General features: G+C 51.5%; 1 protein-coding gene across 2 annotated transcripts in view; it reads right to left on the bottom strand.

Moving 5' to 3' along the window:
• Dnmt3a (DNA methyltransferase 3 alpha) overlaps positions 1 to 24466 on the bottom strand; it is a 98079-nt gene that overhangs the window by 30843 nt on the left and 42770 nt on the right. For both annotated transcript variants that reach the window (XM_090337343.1, XM_090337344.1), the window contains exons 4-6: positions 12399 to 12669; positions 6269 to 6312; positions 5673 to 5819 (exon numbers count right to left, since the gene is read on the bottom strand). In XM_090337343.1, coding sequence (XP_090193469.1) covers positions 5673 to 5819; positions 6269 to 6312; positions 12399 to 12669 — 462 coding nt within the window. The remainder of the gene's footprint in view (positions 1 to 5672; positions 5820 to 6268; positions 6313 to 12398; positions 12670 to 24466) is intronic.

Below are 24466 nucleotides of genomic sequence, written 5' to 3'. Positions count from 1 at the left end.
GAGTAGCTAGGGTTATAGGTGTGAGTCGCCAGCATGTTATTTTCTACAGTATTTCTTAGCGAAGCTGAGTATATAGGTCAGTGGTAGAACTTTGTGCCTCTAGCACTAAAGACAAGTACATAGTAATAACGATAAATGCGAGAACCTGTGATAGGATTGTGATAAAGTGAATGCTCTCAGCCTGGTGCCAGGCAAGTAGGAGCTTAGTACAAGTGCAGCCCCTCCTCTAGCTCGGCAGCACCCCAGGCTGAACTGTTACAGGACTGCCCCCACATTCACTGGTTTTGGTTTTGGTTTTGCCAGTCCTGGAGACTGAACTTAGGGCTCTGAGCGCTGTCCTTGGACTTTCTCAAGGCTAGAGCTCTACCACTCGAGCCACAGCACCTACATTTTTCTATGTATGTGGTACCGAGGAGTCAAACCTGGGTCTTCATGCATGCTAGGCAAGCACTCTACAACTAGGCCAAGCTCCGGGCCCCAGATTTTTTTTTTTTAACTACTAAAAAAGTGATGGGAGGCTGCTCTTGTGAGAGGTGCTTAGATGTTGCATTTGCTGGGCCTATGAGTTAAGCAGCAGAAGCAAAGCCTCCATTCCCACCTCCATTTTGCATCTGTCTTTGCAGTAAGCCATTCTCTGTACAGTTACCTTGTCTTCTAGGAAGGGCTGATCTCAGTAACATCCCACAAGGGACCAAAGCTACTCTTGAGAAGCTACAGAGCTTCATCAGGACCTGCCTGTCACCTGACAAGAATCATCTCAAGGTTAACATCTTCTCTAGCACCTAAAACAAAGACAGCAGCAATGGTCAGGAGGGCCCAACTGTGACTGAACTCTGTGGATTTTCACCCCATCCCTACTTCCTTATGTACTGACGTGTGTGTGTCACAGAAAGCACGAACGAGCATGGTGGCTTCCTTCATGCCCACAGAGCAAAGCATAATCAATAACATAATGTCCACTCACCACTCGCTGGTGAGATGAAACCATAGCTAATCCAAATGGTAGAATAAAATAGTAATTATGTCGCTAAATGGGCCAGGTGTATTGTTAAAAAAAAAAAAAATGAAACTAGAGTCCATTTGTGGAAAAGTTAAAAAGGTGAAGCCAAACTGTTTATTTACACACAGGCACATAGGAAAAAACTTGTATGTATAATCTGGTAGCATCAGATACCTCTAAAGTATTTTGAATGAGTTAAAATTGTAAGGGCAGACTTTTTTTTATGGTACTGATCAAGTTTGAACTCAGGCCCTCATGTGTGCCAGACAGGTGTACTCAAGCCACACTCACAGCCTACGTTTTTTTTTTTTCTTTTCTGTTTTTGTTTTTAATAATATGGACGTATTTGTATTTGAGAAGTATTTACATGATTTTTTTTTGCCAGTCCTAGGACTTGAACTCAGGGCCTGAACACTGTCCCTGGGCTTTCTGAAGGCTAACATTCTATCACTTTAGCCACAGCACCACTTCTGGCTTTTTCTTTCTTCTTTTTTTGGGGGGGGTGGAGGGGGAGGCCATGGGACTTGAACTTGGCCTTGTCTGGGCCCTTTCCCTGAGCTCTTCAGCTCAAGGCTACCACCCTGCCCTGAGCCAAGCCCCTCTTCCCATTTTCTAGAAGTTAATTGGAGATAAAAGTCTCAGGTCCTTTTGTGCCCAGGCTGGCTTTGAGCCTTGATCCTCAGATCTCAGCCTCCTGAATAGCTATGATTACAGGCGTGAGCCACCGCGCCTGGCAGAGGATCATTTTTTTTTTTATTTTGGTGGTACTAGGGTTTGAACCTGCCCTTGTGCTTGCTGGGCCGTTGCTGAGCTTCACCTCCAGCCCTAGGATTATTTCTTCAATACACCTTTACTGCCTCTGCCAGCCTCTGCAGGGTCAGCTCTGGGGACAGACGTGTCCCTAGAACCTCCACTTAGGTTGGATAGAGACAGAAAATGAACTAGCCAGAGTGGGGCACAACCAAGTCTACCAACAGAGGGGACCCTCAGTTCAAGGGGAGGTTAAGTGATGCTAAAGTCTCCATCCAGGAGGCAGGACTTACTGGAGTCAGCATCCAAAGTGCCGCCAAAGGTAATGGGGAACAGCACCCCCTGCTGGTCAGGAATACCAAGGTTTTGCATCTTGGGGAAACTGCCAGTGAGGACAGAATTATAACAAAGGCAGGAAGGGAGGATTCTCGGGTGAGAGAGATTATTCATAATCCTCACTATCGAGTTCTGAGTGCCTAATGCCTAAGTCTGGGCTCCCCACCTTGAAGGTGGGAGCCAGGAAAAAGACTAGATCCTGGAACACTAAGATGGTGCCCCTGCTGGTGGTAGCTTAGAGTCTGATCAGGTAAAGACATGAATGAGGCATAAGATTCAAGGGCTATAATTCAGTCCTAAAATCTCTGTGCTGGTTGAGCTGAAGCTTGGAGAAACATCCAGAGGCTATCTGACATGAGGTAGGACAAGGCCAAGCCCTGCAGGTTCTGCAGCAGTGTTGGTGAAGAGGCAGAGAGAACAGGAGGTAAGAGAGAACAGCTCCCCGCTCCAGCAGGAATTCCCAGGTCAGCCTCAGGGAAAGGAAGTGTCCTACTTTCCTCACCCACCCACTTGAAATTCCTTCCCAGTCAGTGGCGTTCTAAGTCTTCCTTTTACTCTGAGTTGGGGATGGGGAGGGTGGGGGAAAGCCTAAGGAGGTACGTCATTTTAGTTAAATGGAAAAGTAAAGAGTAGTCTTTGCTCAGTAACTATGGTTTGACTGACAAGCTGGTCGAGGGAAGAGGAAAGGGGTCTGGGAGGAAGGGCATTCTGAGTAAAGAAGACTCCTCTGGTAAGTCAGTTGTGTCCACTAGGACCAGGGGCAGGCATAGAGTGAGGTCTAGTGGAAACAGAACACAGAACACAGCCCCGCAGGCTCACCTGGCTTTCTGCCTTTCCAGTTTTCTTCCTATGCTCCCTGTCTGCATCCACTGAGCCCTACCACAACAAACTTCCTTTCCTGAATAGGTCAGCTGGTTTGGTTTGTGCCTCAGGACCTTGTGCATGCTATAGAAATGCCTCCCCCCACTTCCTCAAATTTCAGTTCAGTTCATCTTGCAGATGCATAATGAACACCAAGAGAAGTCTGAGGGTTTGGATTTGTTTTTGCCAGTCCTGGGGCTTCAACTCAGGGCCTGGACATTGTCCTTGGACAATTTTTGCTCAAGGCTAGTGCTCTCCCACTTGAGCCACAGTGCCACTTCTGGCTTTTTCTGTGTATGTTGATAACAAGGAATCAAACCCAGAGCTTCATGCATGCTAGGCGAACACTCTACCACTAAGCCAAACTTGGTCCCAAGTGAAGTAGCTTCAGTTCCTGCGGAGGGTAATAACTTCGTGCATGTGTGTGTGCTGGTACTGCAGCTTGAACTCAGAGCCTGGACACTGTCACTTATCTTTTTTGCTCAAGTGACACTCTACCACTTAAGTCACAGCTCTACGTCTGGCTTTTTTGCTGGTTAAAAAAAGGCTTTCCAGCCAGGCACAAAGAGACCTGAGAATCTTCTCTAATTAACTTCCAGAAAACTGAAAGTGGGGCTTGGCTCAAGGGTAGGGCGGTAGCCTTGAGCTGCAGAACTCAAGGACAGCACCCAGGCCAAGCTCAAGCTCCATGACCGCTCCCTACACACAAATAATAATTTTTTTAAAAAAGGGCTTTCCTGGGCCGGGAGTTTGGCTTAGTGCTTGCCTAGCATGCATAAAGACCTGGGATAGATTCCTTGGTACCATATGCATAAAAAAAGCTGGAACTGGTACTGTGGGCTAACTGCTAGACCTCTAGCCTTGAGATTGCCCAAGGACAGTGCTCAGGCCCTGAGTTCAAGGGGAAAAAAAGGCTTTCCTGCAGGTTAGCTGTGAACCCCAATTCTCAGATCTCAGACCCCTGAGTAGCTAGGATTACAGATGTGAGCCACTGATACTCAGCAGTGACTTGCACCCTCAAGCTCGGCTTCTAGTGAGTGCCCTATCTGATTCAGCACACAGACATGGAGGCTTCAGTCGTGGCTCTGAAGAGACATCAGAAAACTGAAGAGAGGCTGTTTCTGAAAAGGCCAAAGGTCAAAGAGCTGAGCTAAGCTGAGCTGAGCTGAGTAGCCCCATTACACTGCTTACTCAGCAACAGGCACTGCTCTTTGGTCTCAGGGGACAAGCACACCTTGAAAGCTACCAGTGTTTCTCAGGGGGTCCTCAAGATCATAAAGAACAGGGGGTAAGATGCAAAGCCCCTCCCTCTGGCTTTTGGAAGGGAAATGGAGAGCAGAGCCCACTTTCTTAAAGTCCACTGAATGGGCAGTGCTCAGCACCCAGGCTGGGGCTCCCCGCTCTCAGACCTTGGACAAGCTGCCCTTTTCCCAGGCTCTTCCAGAAGTAACTTCCATCTTCCTGGATCCAGAAGGGAACAATCAAGGCCTCAGAAATGAGCACCTCCCCCTCCCCTTCACAGGTTTGGAACTTTTCCTAAGAGCCAGCTCTCACACTTGAGGGAGAGCTAGGGTGAAATATCTTTCCCTGCTGCAGCACTCTCAGCTCTCTTCCTACCCTTGTGCTTGGAGAAGGGATTCCTCCTGTCTGGTCTAGTTTTCTCCCCTCTTTCCTTTGCTGCCACCCTCCCATCTCCCCATGAGCTGTTTCTACCAGGCTTCCAGCACACACAAGTTTCTCTTAAGAAAAGCACTAACTCCCACATGCTTGCCCAGTGCCCAGGCCTGTCCGCAGCCCAGCTTCCCTCAGAAAGCTGCTAGGATATACTCCCAGCTCTGCCAGTCCCCTCCCAGGCAGGATTCTAGAATTCTCTCTGCTAGGTGAGCTCCCAGGCTTCTGGGGGGTTGAAATGCTAGATTCTGCTCTTGCCCAACCCAGCCTCCAGGCCCAAGCACCTCACACCAGGAATTCCCATCACCCAACCCTTTTCCTCCCTTCTCCTACAATGGAAATAGATGGTTCAACCATTATGCCCTGGGGTTCTCTGTCCTTCCCATCCATCAGCAAGTGCTGAAGATTCCACCTCCAAGACACAGCCTGAAGTTGTTCTGTTTCCACTGCTGCATTGAAAGACCCATTCCATGGTGGCACAGATGCCACCATTGCTACCCAAGATAGTTAGGAACCAGCTTTGGCCAGGACCCTGGGCCCTGGAGGACCTCTGCTGTCTCCCAGCCTTGCCTGACTCCACTTTCTCCCTTCTCACCAGACATAGATCTGCCAAGCAAGTCAGTACTTTGCTTATGTAGTCACCTCTGCCATCCCACCCATTCTCAGAGCCAGCTCTTTGGCTCCTTTAGATCTTAATTGAAATGCTATCTCCTCCTAGAGGCCTCTCAACCACCTGGCCTAGCCTAGAGTGGGCCCTTTGGTTCCCCTTATCTGTGTTCTATCCCATTTCTCCCATCAGAATATTGACCCAATGTGAACAGGAATTGGGCACACTGCCTGGAATACAGTAAGTGCTCTGTAACTATTAGGTGAAAAAAACAAATGCAGCAGCCACTGCTTAGGGATCATCAAGTAGGTCTCTGGAAATGATAGAGTCAGGGGGGAAACACAGCTGAGCCAGAGCCTGTCAACAGTGCCAGAGTGTGGCTGGAGCTGCCTTTTAGTTTTCCGGTTCTGTAGGATAAGCTGGGGCCCAGGGCAGAAGGCACCTCACCTCCCTTTTCCAGCGAGCCAGCCACTCGTCCCGTTTGCGCTTGCTGATGTAGTAGGGGTCCCCTGCCTGGAAGGTGAGCCTCGGCATGGGCCGCTGGCGGAGGCTGGACTCCCAGCCTAGGCCACCCCGCAGCCGGCCCCGGGAACCCTAGGGCAGAGAGATGGCAGAGACACAGACAGGCATTAAGGTGGGTACTGATGCTTTTTCAGGTTTGCCACCTCCTGGAGGGGTACATGAGGCGCCAGTCACCTCCAACAAAATGGGAATTGTGGCTCCTGGCCAAAAGAGGTTGGCCAGGAAGCACTGGGGCAGGCAGGCCCTGTCTGGACCAAATAACTGAGGGATGTGCGGCTGGTAGGGGCATGTGGACACAGCTGTGAGGGGAGGGGTGTGATCTCTGGAGGATGAGCTGGCTGCCTGACTGGGGGACTTCCAGCCTCCACCCCCACTTCCTCTCCTTTCACAGAGGGATATCAAAGAAAGGGTGGGGACCCACCCTCCGGCCCCCCTCACACACACTCGCCACAGGCCGTCAGAGGTGGCTTTCTTCTAGAATCAGGATCCACAGAGCCCCAGAGGGTGAGGAAAACACTTGCCTCCATTTTCATGGTTTCGATGTTGGTCTCCTTCTGTTCTTTGCCTGTGGAGAGGGAAGAAAAAGAGTACTTTTGGCAGGGTTGTAGGTAGCTAACAAAGAGGCCGCACTGAAGCAGGGGCCCTGCTATGCGTGGGGAACAGGATCCTCCCAGCACTTGGTTGTTTATGTGTCATGCATGTTGACATGCCACATGCGAGACAGGCACTGTGCTGGCCCCAAGGACTCAAGTACAAGGCCTGGAGCAGAGACAGAAAGAGAGAGAGAGACAGAGAGAGACAGACACACACACACTGGGGTTCTGGTTCCGATGCTGGGACAAATCTGGACTATGGTCTCTGGTCCATCATCTCAGATCCTCAAGAAGGTGCTTTCTCCTCTGCCCCTGGAGCCTTTGCTTCTTTATGTGGTAAGAAAGGTACACCAGAACAAGAGTCTAGCTAAGCAACATCATGTTTACAAAGTCCCCCTGCAATGCTCAACAGCACGGTCCCCTCCCTGCCCTCCATTCCTGAGCTCAGCGTGGAATCCTGAAGGCCTGTGTTCCCATTTCACTGTGACCTCCCTGACCTCTCCTGTTTCCTCACAGAAACAAGGTGGATAAATGTTCTAAAATCCCTGGGACGGGTAAGCAGTCAGTGTGCAGAGCAGGGCTGCTCACACACTAACCGTCTGTACACGTCGGTGATGCTCTCCTTCCCCGAGATTCCCTGACACATGGCATTTCCCGCTCCTCTGTGCCTCGTGTGTCCCAAGTTCCTGCACAGCTTTGTGTCAGGTAGGAGCGCCAGGCCTGGGGGCACGAGTGCCCGCAGCACCAGCCCTAGCCCTGGGCTTCAGGGCTGCCGCGCCCCCCGCAGTCCCGCCGAGACCCTCTGGGGGCCAACACAGCCGCACGCGTGTGGCTGCTGGCTGAGGGCTTGGTGGATGGCCTCCCCTTCCCGGGCAGGGGAGGGCCGAACCCCTTCTTTGTGCAGGCCCCCCCACATTCCTCCCTCTGAAGCCAAGTACGAAGCTTGGGCCCAAAGAAGGTTAGTGGGGCTGGCTCTGAGGGGTGCGCGTGGGGGGGTAGACAAAGAACCCCAAACGGAAAAAACAGCCCCTGCTCCTCTCCCAGCTCTGGGGCGGAAACCACCGCAGCATTTATGGCTTCCAATCCTCAGCTGAGGTGGGTGTGGCGGGGGTGCTTCCGTCCGGCTTGGCAGACCTGGCCTGGGTGGCCCTGCCACCCCGGGGGGCTCCCCGGCCTGGGTGACAGCAGCAGCGCGGCAGGCTGGAAGGCCGAGCCCCTGCGGGCCGCCCCGTGGGCCCGGGGAGGGGGCGTGTCCGGAGAGGGGGCGTGTCCGGAGAGGGGGCGTGTCCACCGAGGGGGCGTGTCGAGCGCGGTGTCTGTCACGCAGCGTGTGGGTGGGAGAGCCACGCACTGGCCAGCGCAGCCTACGTGACCCGCCCGGTGAGGTACGCTGTGCCCACGTCTCTCTTCCCTCCCCCTCCTTCCTCTACCTCCGCTCGCCTACCGCCGCCGGCTCCCCCACATTTCTCGGGGCCCCCCCTCTGGCCTCTCCGGCCCGGCCCCTTCCCTGTGGATCACGGGCGCTGGGCCGGGCCAGGCCTGGGCTGCCAGGAGGGGGCGCCTGCCCTGGATCGGGCTGCGGCCCGCTGGGGGGCCTGCAGGTGGGGACGGGACCCTCAGCCTCTGGGACCCCCACGACGTGATGACAGTTACGGGCAGCCATTTATTCATTAGGAGGGAAGAAAATCAGCGCAGAAAAGAAGTAATGGCTGAGCACTTGTCCAGCCCCCACGTTTTTCAGAGGAGGAAACTGAGGCTGGGGGAGTGGAATGATTTACAAGAGGAGCTGGGGGGCTGGCAGGGCTTCTGACTCACGAGCCGGGTCCCAGTCCAAGGTTTCCCCAGCGTCATCCTCTAATGTGCCCCATTCCCCCGTCAAGCTCCCCCAAACAGACTGACTTTTCCTTATGCAATTTCTAACAGGTTTCTTTCCACAATTTTCCCTGACTGGGTGCATGCCCACTTGAGTGAGCGCTCTCGCTCGCTCTCTCGCGCGCTCTCTTTCTCTCTCTCTCTCTCTCTCTCTCTCTCTCTCTCTCTCTCTCTCTCTCTCTCTCTCTCTCTCTCTCTCTCACACACACACACACACACACACACACACACACACACTCCCCCTCTGTCTTTCCTCCCTCTGTCCCCTTGCAGCCTGGTCCAGTAAACCACAAACAGGCTGCCACACAACCCTATAAAATCAGTCAGCTGCTCTCTGTGTTCCTCTACAGTCCACCTGTTCCTGACCCAGAGTCCCAGGTAGGGCCAGGTGGCTGTATACCCTCCAGGGTGGCCCTGGCTGGAACATGACCCCTAGCGTCATCTCAGGTCCTGAGGAAAAAGGAGGTAAAGCGCTTACCTGTTGGTCTGAAAGTATATTCCAGCAGGAGCCACCCCAGCTTGCCTTGAAGAGCAGGCTGTGACTGGGTGGAGGCCAGGTATCCTCAGAGGGCAGCACTAGTCCAGTACCTGGCCCCAGTATGAGCAGAGGGGAGCTTTGTGCTGACCTTCTTGTTCTTCACTAGCTGTATAACCTTTGGAAAGTTATCTAACCTTTCTGAACCCTTAGTGTCCCCATCTAAAAAATGGAAATCATGAGGATGACCTCGGAGAGTAAGGATTCTCAGACCTCACGAGGCTCTCCTTCCCGCAGCTCCACACACTGTCAATTCTCAGTGAAAGCCAGTCTATGCTCCCGGTCTCTATGATCACCATGTGTCAAGACTAGACATGCAGGTGCCACCCTCAACATGGCCTCCCTATCCAAGTGCTGGCTTCTGGCTTTTTGCTCATCTCCATCTCCTCTTTCTGATCCTTCCTCTCAGCCATACTCTTCGGATCTGGGGTTCCTGGAGCACATCTAGGCCTCCAGATGATACTTCTTAATGGCCTTCATTTTTGCTATATAGGAACTAATGAGAGGGATTCCAGGAGGGATGGATGAACAGCCCTGGAAAGAGCTCCAGAAGGAGAAGAATTGAAAGGAGACCATAGCCAAGTCACTTCCTCCTCAGCATCTTAGTTTCCTTCCTCATTGGAACCTTGCAGTTTTGGCTGGCTGACTCTGGGTCAGCTGGCTGCTGGAGTGGTGGTTGATCTCTACACCCCAGCACCTCTCAGAACTTCTTCCCACTTCTTTAGCTAACACCTCAACAACTCTAGCATCCCAGCCACTCCAGCTGCTCTGACTCCTGAGGTCAAGAGCATTTGTGCCAGTCCTGGGCCTTGAGCTCAGGGCCTAGGCACTGCCCTTGGACCTTTCTCAAGCCTAGAGCTCTACCACTTGAGCCACAGCACCATTTCTAGCTTTTTTCTATGTATGTGGTACTGAGGAATCGAACCCGGGTCTTTGTGCATGCTAGGCAAGCACTCTACCACTAGGCCAAACTCCCGGCCCCCATTTTTTTTTTTTGTTGGTTGTGGGACTTGGACTCTGGGCCTGGGCACTGTCCCTGAGCTCTTCAGCTCAAGGCTACCACACTACCCCTTGAGCCACAGTACCTCTTCTGGTTTTCTGATAGTTAGTTAGAGATATGAGTCTCATGGACTTTAGTGCCCAGGCTGGCTTTTTTTTTTTGGTACTGGGGATCAAACCCAGGACGTTGCACTTGCTAGGCAAGGGCTTTGCTACTGAGCTACATCCCAATCCCCCCAGGCTGACTTTGAACCGAGATCCTTAGTTTTCAGCCTCCTGAGTAGCTAGGTTTACAGGTATGTGCTACCTTGCCTGGCCCAGGAACCATTCTTGATTTCATAATCTCGTGTATCTATGGCATGTGTCCCTCCCCTTTTTCAGTCAGAGTACCATGCCTTTCCTACTGCCTGCAGCGGCTCCCCACTCCCCAGCCTTCCAGTCCATCTGGGATCCATACCACAAGGTGATCTTTTCAGTAAGGGGCCTGTTGGACCACCCCTGGGAAGGCAGCCATGAAAGCCTGCCTGGGCCACCTACCACCCACTGCCATTCACACGCTGCCTACTCTCTATTCTCATCTCGGGGCTTCTATCACATCCCAGTGTACCCTGCTTTCACCTTGGAGAGAGCATCTTTAGAGCACTGATCACTAGGCAGAATCACTTTTTTTTTTCTTTTTGGCCAGTCCTGGGCTTGAACTCAAGGCCTGGACACTATCCTTGAACTTTCTCACAGCACTACTTCCAGCTTATTTCTATGGATGTGGTGCCAAGGAATCGGACCCAGGGCTTTGTGCATGCTAGGCAAGCACTCTACCATTAGGCCAAACTCCTAGCCCCCAGAATCACACATTTTGAAGTATTTGGTGTTCCTAGTGAGGTTTTGGAAGACTAGAACCAGGTTCTGTTTCCCTAGATGGGCAGGGGTCCTGGCACAGACTACACTGTGTTTAATGAATATCTACTGGCTGATGGCAGGAGCTCCTGAGAACAACCAGAAATGCAAACATGGACATTCCAAACTGCAAATGAACCCTCAAGACCAAAGAGCAGCCCTGGAGCTTTGGAGTTAGAATGAGGGGAGACTCACCTGGACAGGGCAACAGCTTGCTCCCCATGCTAGCAGGACCCCAGAACTCTGGAAGTCAACTACACTTGCCTTAGGGGAGCATCAAGTCAGGCTGGAAGTGTGTGTGTGTGTGTGTGCGTGTGCGCACGCATGTAACACACACATGCACATACACATACACACACTGGTATTGGGGCTTGAACTCTACCTCTTGCTCTTAGGCATTTCCACTTAAGATTTAGGTTCTACCACTTGAGCCACAATTCCACTCTGGCTTTTTGCTGGTTAACTGGAGATAAGAGTCTCACAGACTTTCCTGCCTGGACTGGCTTTAAACTGCAATCCTCATATCTCAGCTTCTTGAGTAGCTAGGATTAGAGGGGCAAGCCACTAGAACCCAGCCTAGCATGTCTGTCTGGGAAAGACAATGAGCTCCTGGCTCTTCTGCACATCTGCTATTAGCAACCACAGGGAAGCTGTCTTTCTCTTTCCTCTAACAGAAACATGCCCGTCAAGTGTAGCGGCCACAAGGAGGACAAGCCCCACTCCAGAATAGCAGAGGAGAAGGAGAGACACAGGAGCAAGATTAAGTGATTCCTGGCTCTGCCACTTATGGGGCTGTGGCAAGCCATCTTATAAGCCAGAACTTTATTCTTATCGCCTTAAGGTGGGGATAATAATACTTCTTCAATTGGATTGTTTGGAGTAAATAAAACAAATACACATTGCCTTAAAAAATGCTTTGCACAGAGTCGAGCATCATAAATGTTTGTTGAATAATGAATGAAAGATATCTTTAAATAAGTTTGGAAATCTCTTTTCTGGAAATGTTCCCTTCTGCATAAATATTAGTTTTGGATCCATGCAAAACAAGGATGCCAATTAATCAATTTACTCATGCCATCATACATACTTGGAAGGAAGACTTTTTGAAATTAAAATGCACATATGCAAAACAACCTGGCAGGGCCCTGGAGGATCAAATGTGATAATGTATGAGGAAGTGCTGTGTAAACTGTGAAGCCCTGTACAAATGCTAGTTGTCCTCATTACTAACTTGTTTACAGCTTAGTTGGCCCTGAAATCTCTGGCTTAACCTGAAAGAGAAAAGCGGGCAACTTTCCAGGATTCTGAGGCCAAAAAGTCCCCAGATGGAGAGGCCTGGGTTGGCCCTCCCTCAGCCTCATTGTCACAACCACATTTCCAGAGCAGTGAACCAGCGGCAGCCCTCTGCACTGGAGGAAGCAAACGGGCATCCGAAGACTGAGGCCAGAGGGGAGGCCTGGGGAAACTGAGGCACACACCAGACAAAAAGGAAGGGAGGAACGTGCTTGTTCTAGTCTAGCAATCCCTGGCATTATGCGAACCCACTACTGCCAGACCAGACTTTTCCCCCTCTCCATGAAAAGCCAAAACTCCAGATTTTCATGTAAAAATTCCCGATTTTAAAATACTGGCAATGATTCTTTTTAAATGTCTAAAGCATTATGTGGGCCAAATAAATGTGTAGGGGCTGTATTTACCAAGCTGCTTCCAGGCCATAGCCCAGTTCTCACCCCAGCTCACCCTCCTGCGTAGACTTACCCTCTTCCGCAGGGGCTCCTCGGCCCTCTTTGGGTGCACAACAGCCATTCTCCACTGCTCTGGAGGCTTCAGATGGGGTCTCAGCTGCACCTTCTCCCTCAGCTGGGGCCCCTCCCTTCTGGCCCCCAGCAGGGCTCCCCTCCTCTGGCTGGGGCTCACTCCGCTTCTCCAAGTCCCCATTAGGTAACAACTCTGAGGTGCCTGAGTCCTGGGCCGTGGATGGGGATTTGGAGGGCACGGCAGGATCCTTGGATGTGTCATTGCTTTCCACCTGGAAAAAGGAAGAAAGAGACCCAGGGAAGATTAGACCTGTGGTCTTCACCTGTTTTAGGTCAAAGACCCTCCAAGATCTGGCGGAAGTTCTGCATCCTCTTTCCAAGAACCTGTGTTCTCTCACACTGTGAGCAGATACACTTGCTTTCAACAGGGTCTGCCATGGGTAGTTAAGCACTCTATGGACTCCAGCAGAAGACACAGAATAAGAAGCTGAGGAGGTTGGTCAACCTGGTCGTATTTCTCCAGGGCCACCCATCAGATCCTCAACTCACCAAGGCTCTCTGACTTCTAAGCCTAATCTGCAGCCCCACTTCTAAACAAATGTTCTTCACATAATCCCTCATTCAAACCGGGACCTCTCCTCAGAAGAGGCTACCAGATCAGTTTGGGGGTCTGGGGTCGGGGGGGGGGGCAGCTGGCCTCACTTTGGTGATCAGAGCCCTCCAGCTTTCCTGCTGGTTTCTCAAGACAAGAGGGTCAAAGAAGGCCCAACCCGACCTAGCTGCCTGCCCTGTAGCTCAGACCCCCAAACAGCCCTTACCCTCTGTAGTGAGTCCTAAACACGTGACTCCACATGCCCTTGACACCTGTCACTTTCTCCCCTGGGGGCCTGAGGACTGAGCCTGCTAAGAAGTAAAGAATCACCTGGCTGCACCATCTCTCAGCTTCCCAGGAAAGCAGGTAAAGCAGCTGAGGCTCTAGGAGACATTGCTCAAGGCCACCTGCTTTGTAAGAACAGAGCAAGGGCAGGAGGGCCAGTGCCCACTGTGCTGTGAGCCACCTTGGAGACCCGGGGCCGGGACATGCTGGGAGGAGTGGAGATGCTCACTTGGGGCTGGAAACGGCAGGGTTCCTGCACTTAGCACTGTGCCAACCCTCAGGGGCACCACACTGCACTTAGTTAATGCTCCCTCTGTTAAACGCCTGGGGCCAAGAAGGCAACAGCGAGGGGCAGACCCAGCTGAGCAAGCCCAGCTGAGGCACTGCTCACAAAAGATATCCCGTCTGTAAGGTGAGGTGACCTTCTCTCACTCTTCTCCTTACCACAAAAGTTGGATGAGGGAGGGGTTCTTCTGTGGTACAGCACAGCTATGTATACGTAATCACGATGGATGGAATAGCTCAAAAAGCTGCAAGGATTTTGAATGTTTTCACCATAAAATGATAATTTTTAAAGATACTAGATATGTTTAATCGGATAGTCTACATATACCCAAACATCATGTGGTAAACTACTGATATATACAATTTTGTCTTTATGTATTAGCTAAAATAAACAATTAGTAACAGAAAGTCAGACTTGAGCCAGGTACCAGTGGCTCATGGCTATAATCCTAGCTGTTCAGGAGGCTGAGATCTGAGAATCACAGTTCAAAGCCAGCAAGGCACAAAAGTCCAGGAGATCCTTATCTCCAATTAACTATCCAAAAACCAAAAATGGTGCTGTGGTTCAAAGTGGTAGAGCATTAGCCTTGAGCTAAAGAGCTCAAAGACAGTGCCCAGTCTCAGAGTTCAAAGCCCCATGGGGAAAAAAGTTAGGTATATTCTAAAAATTCAAACTGCACAACCAAATATTAAAATGCTATTTCAACCCCTTGACTCCAAAATCACACACTACTCCAAAAATCACTAATATCTGTTTGTCAAGTGTTTGTTTTGGACTTTCTTTTTTGTAGTCATATATGGCATGTTCATCCACACAGATACACACACACACACACACACACACACACACACACACACACCATATCTACATTGTGTTTTATAAAAGGATCGCAGGCTACTCATAGCTTCTGCAACTTTCTTTTCTTCTCCCCTAACAAGCAGAGCGGGCATCCCTCACACTATTGCATCTGGCTCTGCCTCCTGCCAAGTGATGCCCATGATTCATTTGGACAATGGGGAATGTGGGCCAACTTTCTTGCTGCTGCAGCGAGTACTGTGGCGTGTGCGGATCCTGACACCAGTGGGTCTCTAGAAGGCAAGAGTCCTGGGATGCACTGGTGGGGTTGAGGGCCTGCTGGTGGGAGCATGGGGAGAACTGGACAGCACTGCAAGCACAGCCTGAGGCACCCCAACCCCTTGCACAGCCACACTGTCAAGGCTGCATGTGCGCTGCAGGTCCAGGACTGGAAGTCTGAGCCCACTGCTATCTGGTGAGGAAGATCAGGGATGGCGAACAGGACAAAGGACCTTGGAAAATCCTTCCAGATCCTCTTCTCTCCTAGCAGGGCTTCCCACCTGAGCAGCCTTGCAGAGCAGCTTTCCCAGGGAAGCCGCACCCCTGCGCTCCTCAGAGGTGGGGCTCAAGGGCAGTGGCAAGAAAGGGAGTGCCTGGTGGAAGGAGACCAGTGGGCCAAAGCAACCAGATATAGAAAATGAAAATGGGACACAAAGCTCACCAGCTGTTGCCTCAGCCTCAGCCCTATGGCCCATCTGGGGATCTAGAATGTACCTCACTGGTGTGAATCCATCACCCCACAAGGCTTGCTTCTGTGGGAGAGAGAGGTGTGCACTGCTGCTCAGTAGCCACCTGAGCTGGCACAAGGTCCTGCAGATGACACTACAGGGAGGTGGGAATGGTCAGAAGAAATCTCTCCCTGTGACTGTGTCTTCCTTTAGCCACCTGCTTCCCTGTAGAACTGCTGGGGTCCCCTGACACTTCCTATCTGGGGACCCCCTCATTTCCTTTTACCCTAGACTCAGCTTCCTGTTCATTGCCTGCTCCAAAGAATAGAGATTCGGTAATGCCAGCTTTCCAGTGCTGAGACTCAGCCATGACAGAAGCTGGCCCCACCACTTTTATCCACTGAGTAAGCTCCTACCCAAGCCATACTAGAACTCAGGTCTCATCTCGGACACACCATTCTCAGAGGAGGAGGCCAGAATGCTGGGTGGATGAGAGGTGGATGGGGAAAGCCCCACGTGTTCATTCTGCAGATGAATGCCCCCTGGTCCACACCGAGCTCTCTCTCCAACCATCTCCATCCTCCACTGCCCACCTCTGGCTCTGCCAAGCCCTATCAGCCACAGTTCAGGGATTAGGAGGAGATGATGATTCCTGCCACGGTCGTCCCCCAAAGCTAGATGTGGTGGCTCCAGCTTGTCACACCAGGGCAGTGGGAAGCATAGACATGAGGATGGGGAAGCGAGCCTGAAACAAAAAAGTGAGACCCTATCTCAAAAACAACCAGAGCAGGGGCCCGGTGTGCGGCCTAGTGGTAGAGTGCTTGATTAGATGCACGAAGCCCTGGGTTTGATTCCTAGGTACCACATACATAGAAAAGGCCGGAAGTGGTGCTGTGGCTCAAGTGGCAGAGCATTAGCCTTGTGCAAAATATGTTCAAGGACAGTGCCCAGGCCCTGAGTTCAAGCCCCAGGACTGGAGGAAACAAAACAACAATAAAAAAAAAAAGAGCAAAAACATAGGTAAAGCAGAACATCCACTCAGCAAGTGCACAACTGGATTCAAATCCTAGCACTGCCAAAAATTAAAAAGGAGGTAGGAGGTTTGGCCTAGTGGTAGAGTGCTTGCCTAGCATACATGAAGACCCAGGTTCCATTCCTGGGTACCACAAACATAGAAAAGCCAAAGTGGCGCTGTGGCTCAAGTGACAGAGTGCTAGCCTTGAGGAAAGCCCAAGGGCAGTGCTCAGGCTCTGAGTTCAAGCCCCAGGACTGGCAAAAAAAAGACCCCCTCTAGTAAGTGGTCCTCCCTCCCTGGGGTTCACCAGGATCACCAGGTAACTGAGCAGGACAAATCTACCTACAAGAAAAAACAGAGAAGGAAGGGGGGGGAAGGAAGGAGGGAGGGGAGCAAGGTCGAAGGGCAACGGGGTAAAGCAATAGTCCCATCTCTGGGGAGGAGCTGAGGGAAGATCCTGGGTTTCACACTTAGTCTTCTGCACCGGCCTAGTGGCTGTCCTGGCTGCCCTGCAGCTCCCCGCTCTATATCATTCTGATAGTTTGTCACTCCTAGAGCACAGAGACTTGCTTGATCCCATGTAATTCAGCACTGAAACAGGGCATATGGCAGTATTCAATAAATATTCTCGATCCAGAATGGGGGCGATGGCTCAGTGGTACTTTGAACAGTATACACGAGGTCCTGGATTCCATCCATGGCACTGCAGAAAAATAGATGTTCCCAGGGAGTTCATTCTCGGGAAGGACGAGGTTAAATGTGTGAACGCTCTGCTCACAGCTCAGAGCAAGCTTCCGCCATGCTGCCATGTGGGATGAGTGTGTTGGACCAGCTGTTTTTGTTTTCTTTTATTTTGACAGTGCCATGGAAGTAAACACACACTCCTGAGACACACACATTCCTCCTTTCACCTCTGGCCACCTCAGAAGGTGCTGGCAACAGCTGGAGATAGAAGCTTGAGAAAGAGAACAGCAGCAGCCAGTGCCATCTCTTCTCCTTCCGCTGGGCTGTGTGGGGCCACAGGAGGTCATGAAGCCAGGCCCTGCTGCCACCTGCAAGCCTCATTCCAGGTCTTTGAATTCCACCTACCAGCTTCAGGCTTCCTCACAGGTCACTGCCTTCTGCCTTCCTCATTTCTGCTCCAGGACAGCTGCCCGCTGCTCCCGCCCTGCCCACCATTCCTCTTCCTCCTCAGCATCTCCTGTGAGCAGCACATCCTGAGCACAGCACACTAGGGGGTCCTGGGTGGGGACACCTTGTCATCCCCCCCCCAGGACATTTGGCTATATGTCTGGAGACATTTTTGTTTGTTAATCAGGCAATGCCACTGGTATCTAGTGGCTTGAGGCCAAGAACACTGTTGTACAGCCTACCATACACCCTAGAGTTACAGGAAACCTGCACACAACCCTGAGCCGAGACTAGGATATGGCCAGGGACTGCTTTTTTTTTTTTTGCCAGTTCTAGGGTTTAACTCAGGGCCTGAGCACTGTCCTTGGGCTTTCTCAAGGCTAGGGCTCTATCAATTGAGCCACAGCACCACTTCTGGCTTTTTCTATGTATGTGGTACTGAAGAATCGAACCCAGGTCTTCATGCATGCTAGGCAAGCACTCCACCACTAGGCCAAACTCCCAGCCCAAGCCTCTGTGAGACTCTTATCTCTAATTAACCCATTAAAAAGTGGCACTCCAGCCTTGAGCAGAAAAACTCAGGGGTATTGTCAAAACCTTGAATTTAAGCTCCAGTTATTGGTGCGTGTGTGCGTTCACACACACACACCTACCAGGGCCTTCCCTCCCTCAGCCCCTAGCATGGAACTAGCAGGTGTGGACAGCTGCTGGCTGGCCTGGCCTGGCCCTGAAGGATGGGCTAGTCTTCCATAGAAGCCACAGCACACCACACTTGTTTACAGCACTTCTCACCCTGTCTTATTACCTCAGCTCACCACACTGAACCTAATTATTTGCGCTTATTGGCTCTCTCCCTCCTAGACTGCAAGCTCTGCCTTATTTATCTCTTTCTTTTTGTCCATGTATGGCTCTCTAGAACCAGGCACAAGACCTGGCATCCATATGCTTATAAAATAAATAAACTGAATTATCCCAACAACCTGAGGCGGCGTGTTGTTCTCACTCTTCTGAGGACACAGGCCCGAAGGCTAGTCTTAGCTCATGTCCTCCTCAGCCAAGCTTCGAGCTGACCAGGGCACTGGAGGGCATGTGACACCCAACCCTCTTTCTAGGGTGAGGTAGGAGAGCCCTAGCAAACCCCATCCTTCCCAGAAGGAAAGCAGGCACTGTGTGCACAAGAGGGCAGCTTCCCACCCAAGAAAAAGCCACAGAAGGAGCCTTCTGCCAAGCCAGCCCCCGGCTCCACATCTCAGTCTCCCAGCAAAACTCAGGAGCCCACCCTCCAAGGCAGGACAAAGGGTTCACCCTGGCAGTGGGAGCAGCGTGTGTGTGTGTGTGCGTGTGTGTGTGTGTGTGTGTGTGTGTGTGTGTGTGTGTGATTTTGAGTTCCTCTATTGCTGTTATGTTTACACACAAAAGCCCAAAACCAGGCACACAAGATGTGAGGCTCTGTGGTAAGGGAGGTGGGGCCCAGGTGCCTGGGGCTCAGTGCTCACTCAGGCAGGGCCCAAGGGGGAGGGGAGGCCCACAGTGCCTCTCCCCCTCCTCCGCTGCCTGGGGCCACAGGAGCTCCTCCTGCCTTCTCTAGGCCTGTTATTGTGCCTTTAAGGCCTTGGCAGGGTTCAGCCATCCGGGAACCCTGGCATCTAGCCAGCATGGGCCCTTGACACAGTCACACATGCACAGACACACAAGGGGTTCACCCCAGCCTGGCAAACACACACCAACTGCCTCAGTGGGGGCAAAGGTTCGCATGGATGCCAGGAGCAACGGAAATAAAAATATACCAAGTTGCCCTCTGCTCCCCCTGCCGCTCCTCACTCTCTCAGGTCTCTCATCCTGCAGGCCCCTCACCCCCCACCCAGTCTGGATTTTTCCAGGTTGCCTCTAGTTTCAGGAAACAGCCAAAATGTCCGAGCACTAGCAGGGCAGCCCTGCCCCCAAAGTCCTGGCACTGGGCCATGACTGCCGGTCCCCAGCCCTTCCTGCAGCCCCCTTCCCCTGGCAACTCTCTGCCAGAGAGCAGGAAGTAGCTTGTGGCAGCAGGGAGAGCCAGAGCAGCCGGCTCCATGCCCGCCCCTAAGACAGGTCCCCCAAGGTCCTCCGCCTAGCCTTCCTGGAGCAAATGGAGTCAACCTTCCAAGGCTTTGCAACTAAGACGCTGACAAGGATCTTCCTGTTTCCTTTTCCCCAGAGGGAGAGCTAAAAGGGCCAGCAGTTGGGTCAAGGACAGTGGGACCAGCGACCAAAGGCCACTCCAGAACCCTGGGTACCCCTGATCCCCTCTCCCTCCACACTCCCTACTGTCTTCATTATGGAGCTACCTTCCTCCTCTTCTCTAGAGAATTCTTTCTCTACCATGGGGGAGGGAGGGAAATCCTTCAGGCTCAGCCAAGTCCCAGCCAGGCAAAGGAGGCAAGAACAAACATGCCCAGTGAGTGGCCGACCCACTGCTGATCATCTCCCGTGGGGACACCTGTCCACCTGGAAGAAGGCCTGGCTGTGCTCTTTGAAGTCAACCTCAAAGGGTTCCAAGGCAAGCCAGAGGCTCTATTTGAAAGCCACTTACACAGGAGATCCAAGTCTCTAAGTCTCTTTTGAAGCTTTTTTTTTTTTTGGGGGGGGGGAATGGTGTTGGGCCTGAGGCTTGAACTCAGGGCCTGGGCTCTGTCCTTGAGCTTCTTCTGCTCAAGGCTAGCACTCTACCACCTGAACCACAAGGTCACTTCCAGCTTTTTCTGTTTATGTGGTACTGAGGAATCAAACCCAGGGCTTCATGCATGCTAGGTAAGTACCACCACTAAGCCACATTCCCAGCCACTTCTAGCTTTTCCTGAGCAGTTTATTGGTGATAAAGAGTCACATGGACTTTTCTGCCTAGGCTGGTTCAAAATGAGATGTTCATATCTCAGCCTTTTTTGTAGCTAGGATTACAGGTGTGAGACATCGGTGCTTGGCTTTTGAAGCCATTTCAATTTCCCATCTCCACCATGGGAGGGTGACAGGTTTGGGAAGAAGGGAACTGCCCCATGGAAAACGGCGCTTTCTTCTCTGTGTCTAAGGGCTGTCCTTCCATCCCTCAGTAGTTTCTTATCCTGCCCCACCCAGTGGGATTTCAAGGCCTCCATCACATCCTGGCTGAGCTCATTCAGCTCTGTCCCTGCAGACGGGAGAGACATAATCTCTTTAGTCTGCCCTCATTTGGCAGCCTGGCCTTCCCCTTGATCAGGTTAGCTGCCCTTCTCTGGAGCTTTTCCAGCTCACTGATGTCTTTCCTGGGGCAGGAGAGCTGAAATGCACACGACTCTCCAGGTTGGCTGAGGAAAGGAAACCAAGGGTCAATGATGCTCGCTGAACGTGTGGGCTGGCCAGAGCCTGCTCAGCAGGAGAGGCAGGTGCCACTGAGCCTATGGGAGGTCAAGGTGGCAGGGACTTGTGGGTATGTGACGCAGGTGAAAGTCAGAGAGGGGCACAGATAGGCATTTTGTTTTCTGAAAAACAAAATGGTGACTCTGAGATTTCACTTGAATGCTGCCCGGTATGACTAGCTAGCTAGAGCTGGTGTCACACACCTGTAATGCCAGCACTCCAGAAGTTGAGGCAGGAAGAAAGTTTCAGAACAGTTTAGGCTTCATAGTAAGACTCTGCTAAAAAAGAAAAAAAGGAGGGCCGGGAGTTTGGCCTAGTGGTAGAATGCTTGCCTAGCATGCATGAAGACCCGGGTTCGATTCCTCGGTACCACATACATAGAAAAAAGCTGGAAGTGGTGCTGAGGCTCAGGTGGTAGAGTTCTAGCCTTGAGAAAGTCCAAGGACAGTGCTCAGGCCCTGAGCCCAAGCCCAGGACTGGCAAAAAAAAAAAAAGAAAAAAAGGAAAGGAAAGAAGGAAGGAAGGAAGGAAGGAAAGAAAGAAAGAAAGAAAGAAAGAAAGAAAGAAAGAAAGAAAGAAAGGAGAAGGAAGGGGGGAGGGAAGGAAGGAGGGAGAGAAGGAAGGAGGGAAGGAAGGAAAAAGAAACCAGTGATATAATTTGCAGTTTGGCAGCCGTGGAGATGGAACTCAAGTTCCACACTTGGCAGCACTCTACCATGGAGCCACCTCTGACCCAGCCCTAAAGTCAGCCATCCACAGTGACCTCTGTCTGCTCTCTTCAGAAGCCTCAGCCTCTGAAAATTGTACTGATGCATCCCCGTTGTGTCACATCCCTGTTTTCACACTGGGGCCTGTGGCATATCCTTTTATCCCTTCCTTTCCTAATCACCAGGGGACAGCAGCCAGCCCTGCCATTTCTCTCGTCTCACAATGACTCCCTCAAGGCCTTGGGGCTGGTTTCTGGACCTATCTACTTTCCTTCCTTCCAGCCCATCTCCAGGCACTGGCTCACACCCCAGGGTGAAAGTCTGTAAGTTCCCCACGGGGCACTACCACCCCTCCACACTATCACATCTTCTAGATAAACACACAACTCCAAAAGATAAAGCACCAAAGCTGCCAGGCATCCTGTACACACCTGTAATCCAAGCAATTTGGGAAGCCAAAGCAGAAGGATTGTGAGTTCAAGGCCAGCCTGGACTACACAGCAAGACTGTCTTAAAATAAATAAATAGGAAGATTCCTCCGGCTATCTGCAAGCTACCTCTCTAATCCAGATTGGGCCCCATTTAAAAATGAAAGTGTACTTACTCCACATGGCAGCCAGGCCTCTGCTCACAGGCCCTGCCTTCCCTACCCCCTCCAAACATTCTTGCCCCAGCTGCATCCTTCTCCTCCTGCTGCTCACTTTCCCCAGGGCTACTCCTTCTTCAGAGTCAAGCTCCACATCCACCCACATGTCTTCTCTAGGAAATCCACAGCTCTTCAAGTCCATACCACTGAGCAGGGCCTTCCACAGTGGACACCCCTGGTACTGACTTGATGGCTCCAGCTGGGGAACTACAGGCAAAAGCTAAGAGAGCCCAGAGACCAGAACCACAAGAGTAGCATCACAAAACAGCATCCTATTTTTCCTCACACCTTCCCACAGCAGAGCACCACCGGGGTTCCAGCACAGGCTCACAGGAAGGCAAGCCACCACAGGGGACCAGGGGCTGAAGCACTGGAATGGGAGAACTTGTCTCAGAAAGTTCTGCACTGGAAGTCAAGAGTGCACTCAGTTATGGTTCGGCAGGCTGGTGCAGGAGCGTTCTGATCTGGAGACAAGGGCTCTAAGCACCCCGAACTTGGAGATGCATCAAGTGATTCTTTAGGCCAGAAAATCCACAATACAAAAACCTAGTGGTGGAGATAAAGTATACCCGCTGATTATTGGGGCTCAGTGGCCTCCTATGGGGTGCCTGGGTCCCTCAGTGTATACCCTTTGCCCTAAGTGAAGCAGTTGTGCCCTGTCCCATTCTCTGGCAGTGCAAGAGCACAGCTGTGCAGCAGGGAGCCCCGGCGTGGATGAACTGAGCTCAGTGCCAGCTCCAGCCCCTTCCTCCTCCTCCCGCCCTTTCTGGGTTATTCTTAGCAAGAGGTGACCTCAGAATGCTCCCACTAAGCAAAAATAACCCTGGAGGAAGTTGGTGGGTATAAACCCTCAATGAATAAATGTGAATGGTTAGTAAACATGATAAGGGATCCTACAAGACAGGTCACGACTCCCCCACCCACCCAGTCCCCCTGTCCTGGTGGGCAAAGGCAGACTCCCTCTCCTAAATGTCCCAGCTGGACCCACCCACAAAGGACAAAAGCCTTTGCCAAGCTGTCTGGGCTTGTGACCAGCAGGAACCAGTCTCAGACAGCCTCATTTGTCACCCTGCACCATCCTCAGGACCTGGGGAACAGGAAGATGACCTGTTTTCCCCTCTAACACACAGACAGGCTCAGCCTCCCGCGCTGGTCCCCTGCTCTCTCCACAGGCACTGGCCACCCTTCGAAGTCCCGCCCAGCTCTGCAGCTGGCTTCCTGTTTCCTGTTGCTGGCCGCATCCTGGTTCTAGCCAGTGGTGCAGTAAAAACAGGTCATTGCCTGGTATTAAGCAGGCCCACCCCCCTCTCCCCCCGGTCCTCAGGCTACACAGCCCTTCCCACTTGGGCTCTCTGCTGTGTGGGGTCAACAGCCTCCCTCAGTTCTATTTCTTTGAATGTTTTTTGGAATGGTTTATACACTTTTTCAAACCGTCCTGCCTTCTAAGAGTCTTTGAGTACCAGGTCAGCCAGAGCAGGTGGCTGCCTGGTAAGGAGGAGAGAGCACCATGGCTTCAAAGTTGAATTCACTCTGAGCCTTGGAGTTTCTTCTTCCTCTGATTGTGGAAATGGTCAGACTGAAGATCTATCTACCAGCTTCATGTCTGTTTGTAACAGATCTCCAAGAGCAATAACACCACACAAATAACCTCTATTCAGGTCTCAGTGTGTGTGTGGGGGGGGGTGGGCAAGTGACTCCCTGCAGTGGTTATGCAAAAAGAATGGTATCAAGAGTCAAAAGGAGTGAACAGACAGGATGCTTCTTACGCCTGCTTTGCAAACTGGGATGCAAGGCCAGGTTTTGATTTTGGAGTGTGTGTGTGTGTGTGTGTGTGTGTGTGTGTGTGTGCACCAGTCCTGGGGCTTAAATTCGGGGCCTGGGCACTGTTCCTAAGCTCTACCACTTGAGCCACAGTGCCACTTTCAGCTTTGCTAGGCATGCACTATACTACTAAGCCACGTTCCCAACCCCTGGATTTTAAAATTCTCTCTCCAGCCAGATGCCAGTGGCTCACACTTGTAACCCTACTCAGGAGGGTGAGATCTGAGGATCAAGGTTTGAATCTGGCCTGGGTAGGAAAGTCCTTAAGATGTTTTTGTTTTGTTTTGTTTTGTTTTCTTCAAAGTTATCCAGCATAAAGCAAGAAGTGGAGGCATGGCTCAGTGGTTAAAAGAAAAAAAAATGTGAAGAGTGTGTCTTGCCCAGGCCAAGTTTAAACCCCAGTACTGGGCTGGTGAGTGCGCACACACACACACACACACACACACACACACACACACACACACACAATAAAATACATTTCTCTATACAGTGAGATGAAAATCAAAACCATTATGGATGTGGGAAAATATCCAATTGATAAACTCCTAAGACTGAAGGTGGAGTGCTTGCTGAGCATGACCTAAGCTCAAGGTTTCATCCCCAACACCAAAGAAATACATGAATTCTCAAGTTCTATGCAGACTAGTTAGTTACCGTCACTATTTTTTTAATGCTTGTGGTCTAGGCTTGTTAC

The sequence above is a fragment of the Megascapheus bottae genome, chromosome 7 (genome assembly GCF_031878675.1).
Source record: "Megascapheus bottae isolate mThoBot1 chromosome 7, mThoBot2.hap1, whole genome shotgun sequence".
Classification (NCBI taxonomy): domain Eukaryota; kingdom Metazoa; phylum Chordata; class Mammalia; order Rodentia; family Geomyidae; genus Megascapheus; species Megascapheus bottae.
Note: the sequence above shows the minus strand (reverse complement) of the source record. Positions and strands in the feature narration are given on the sequence as shown.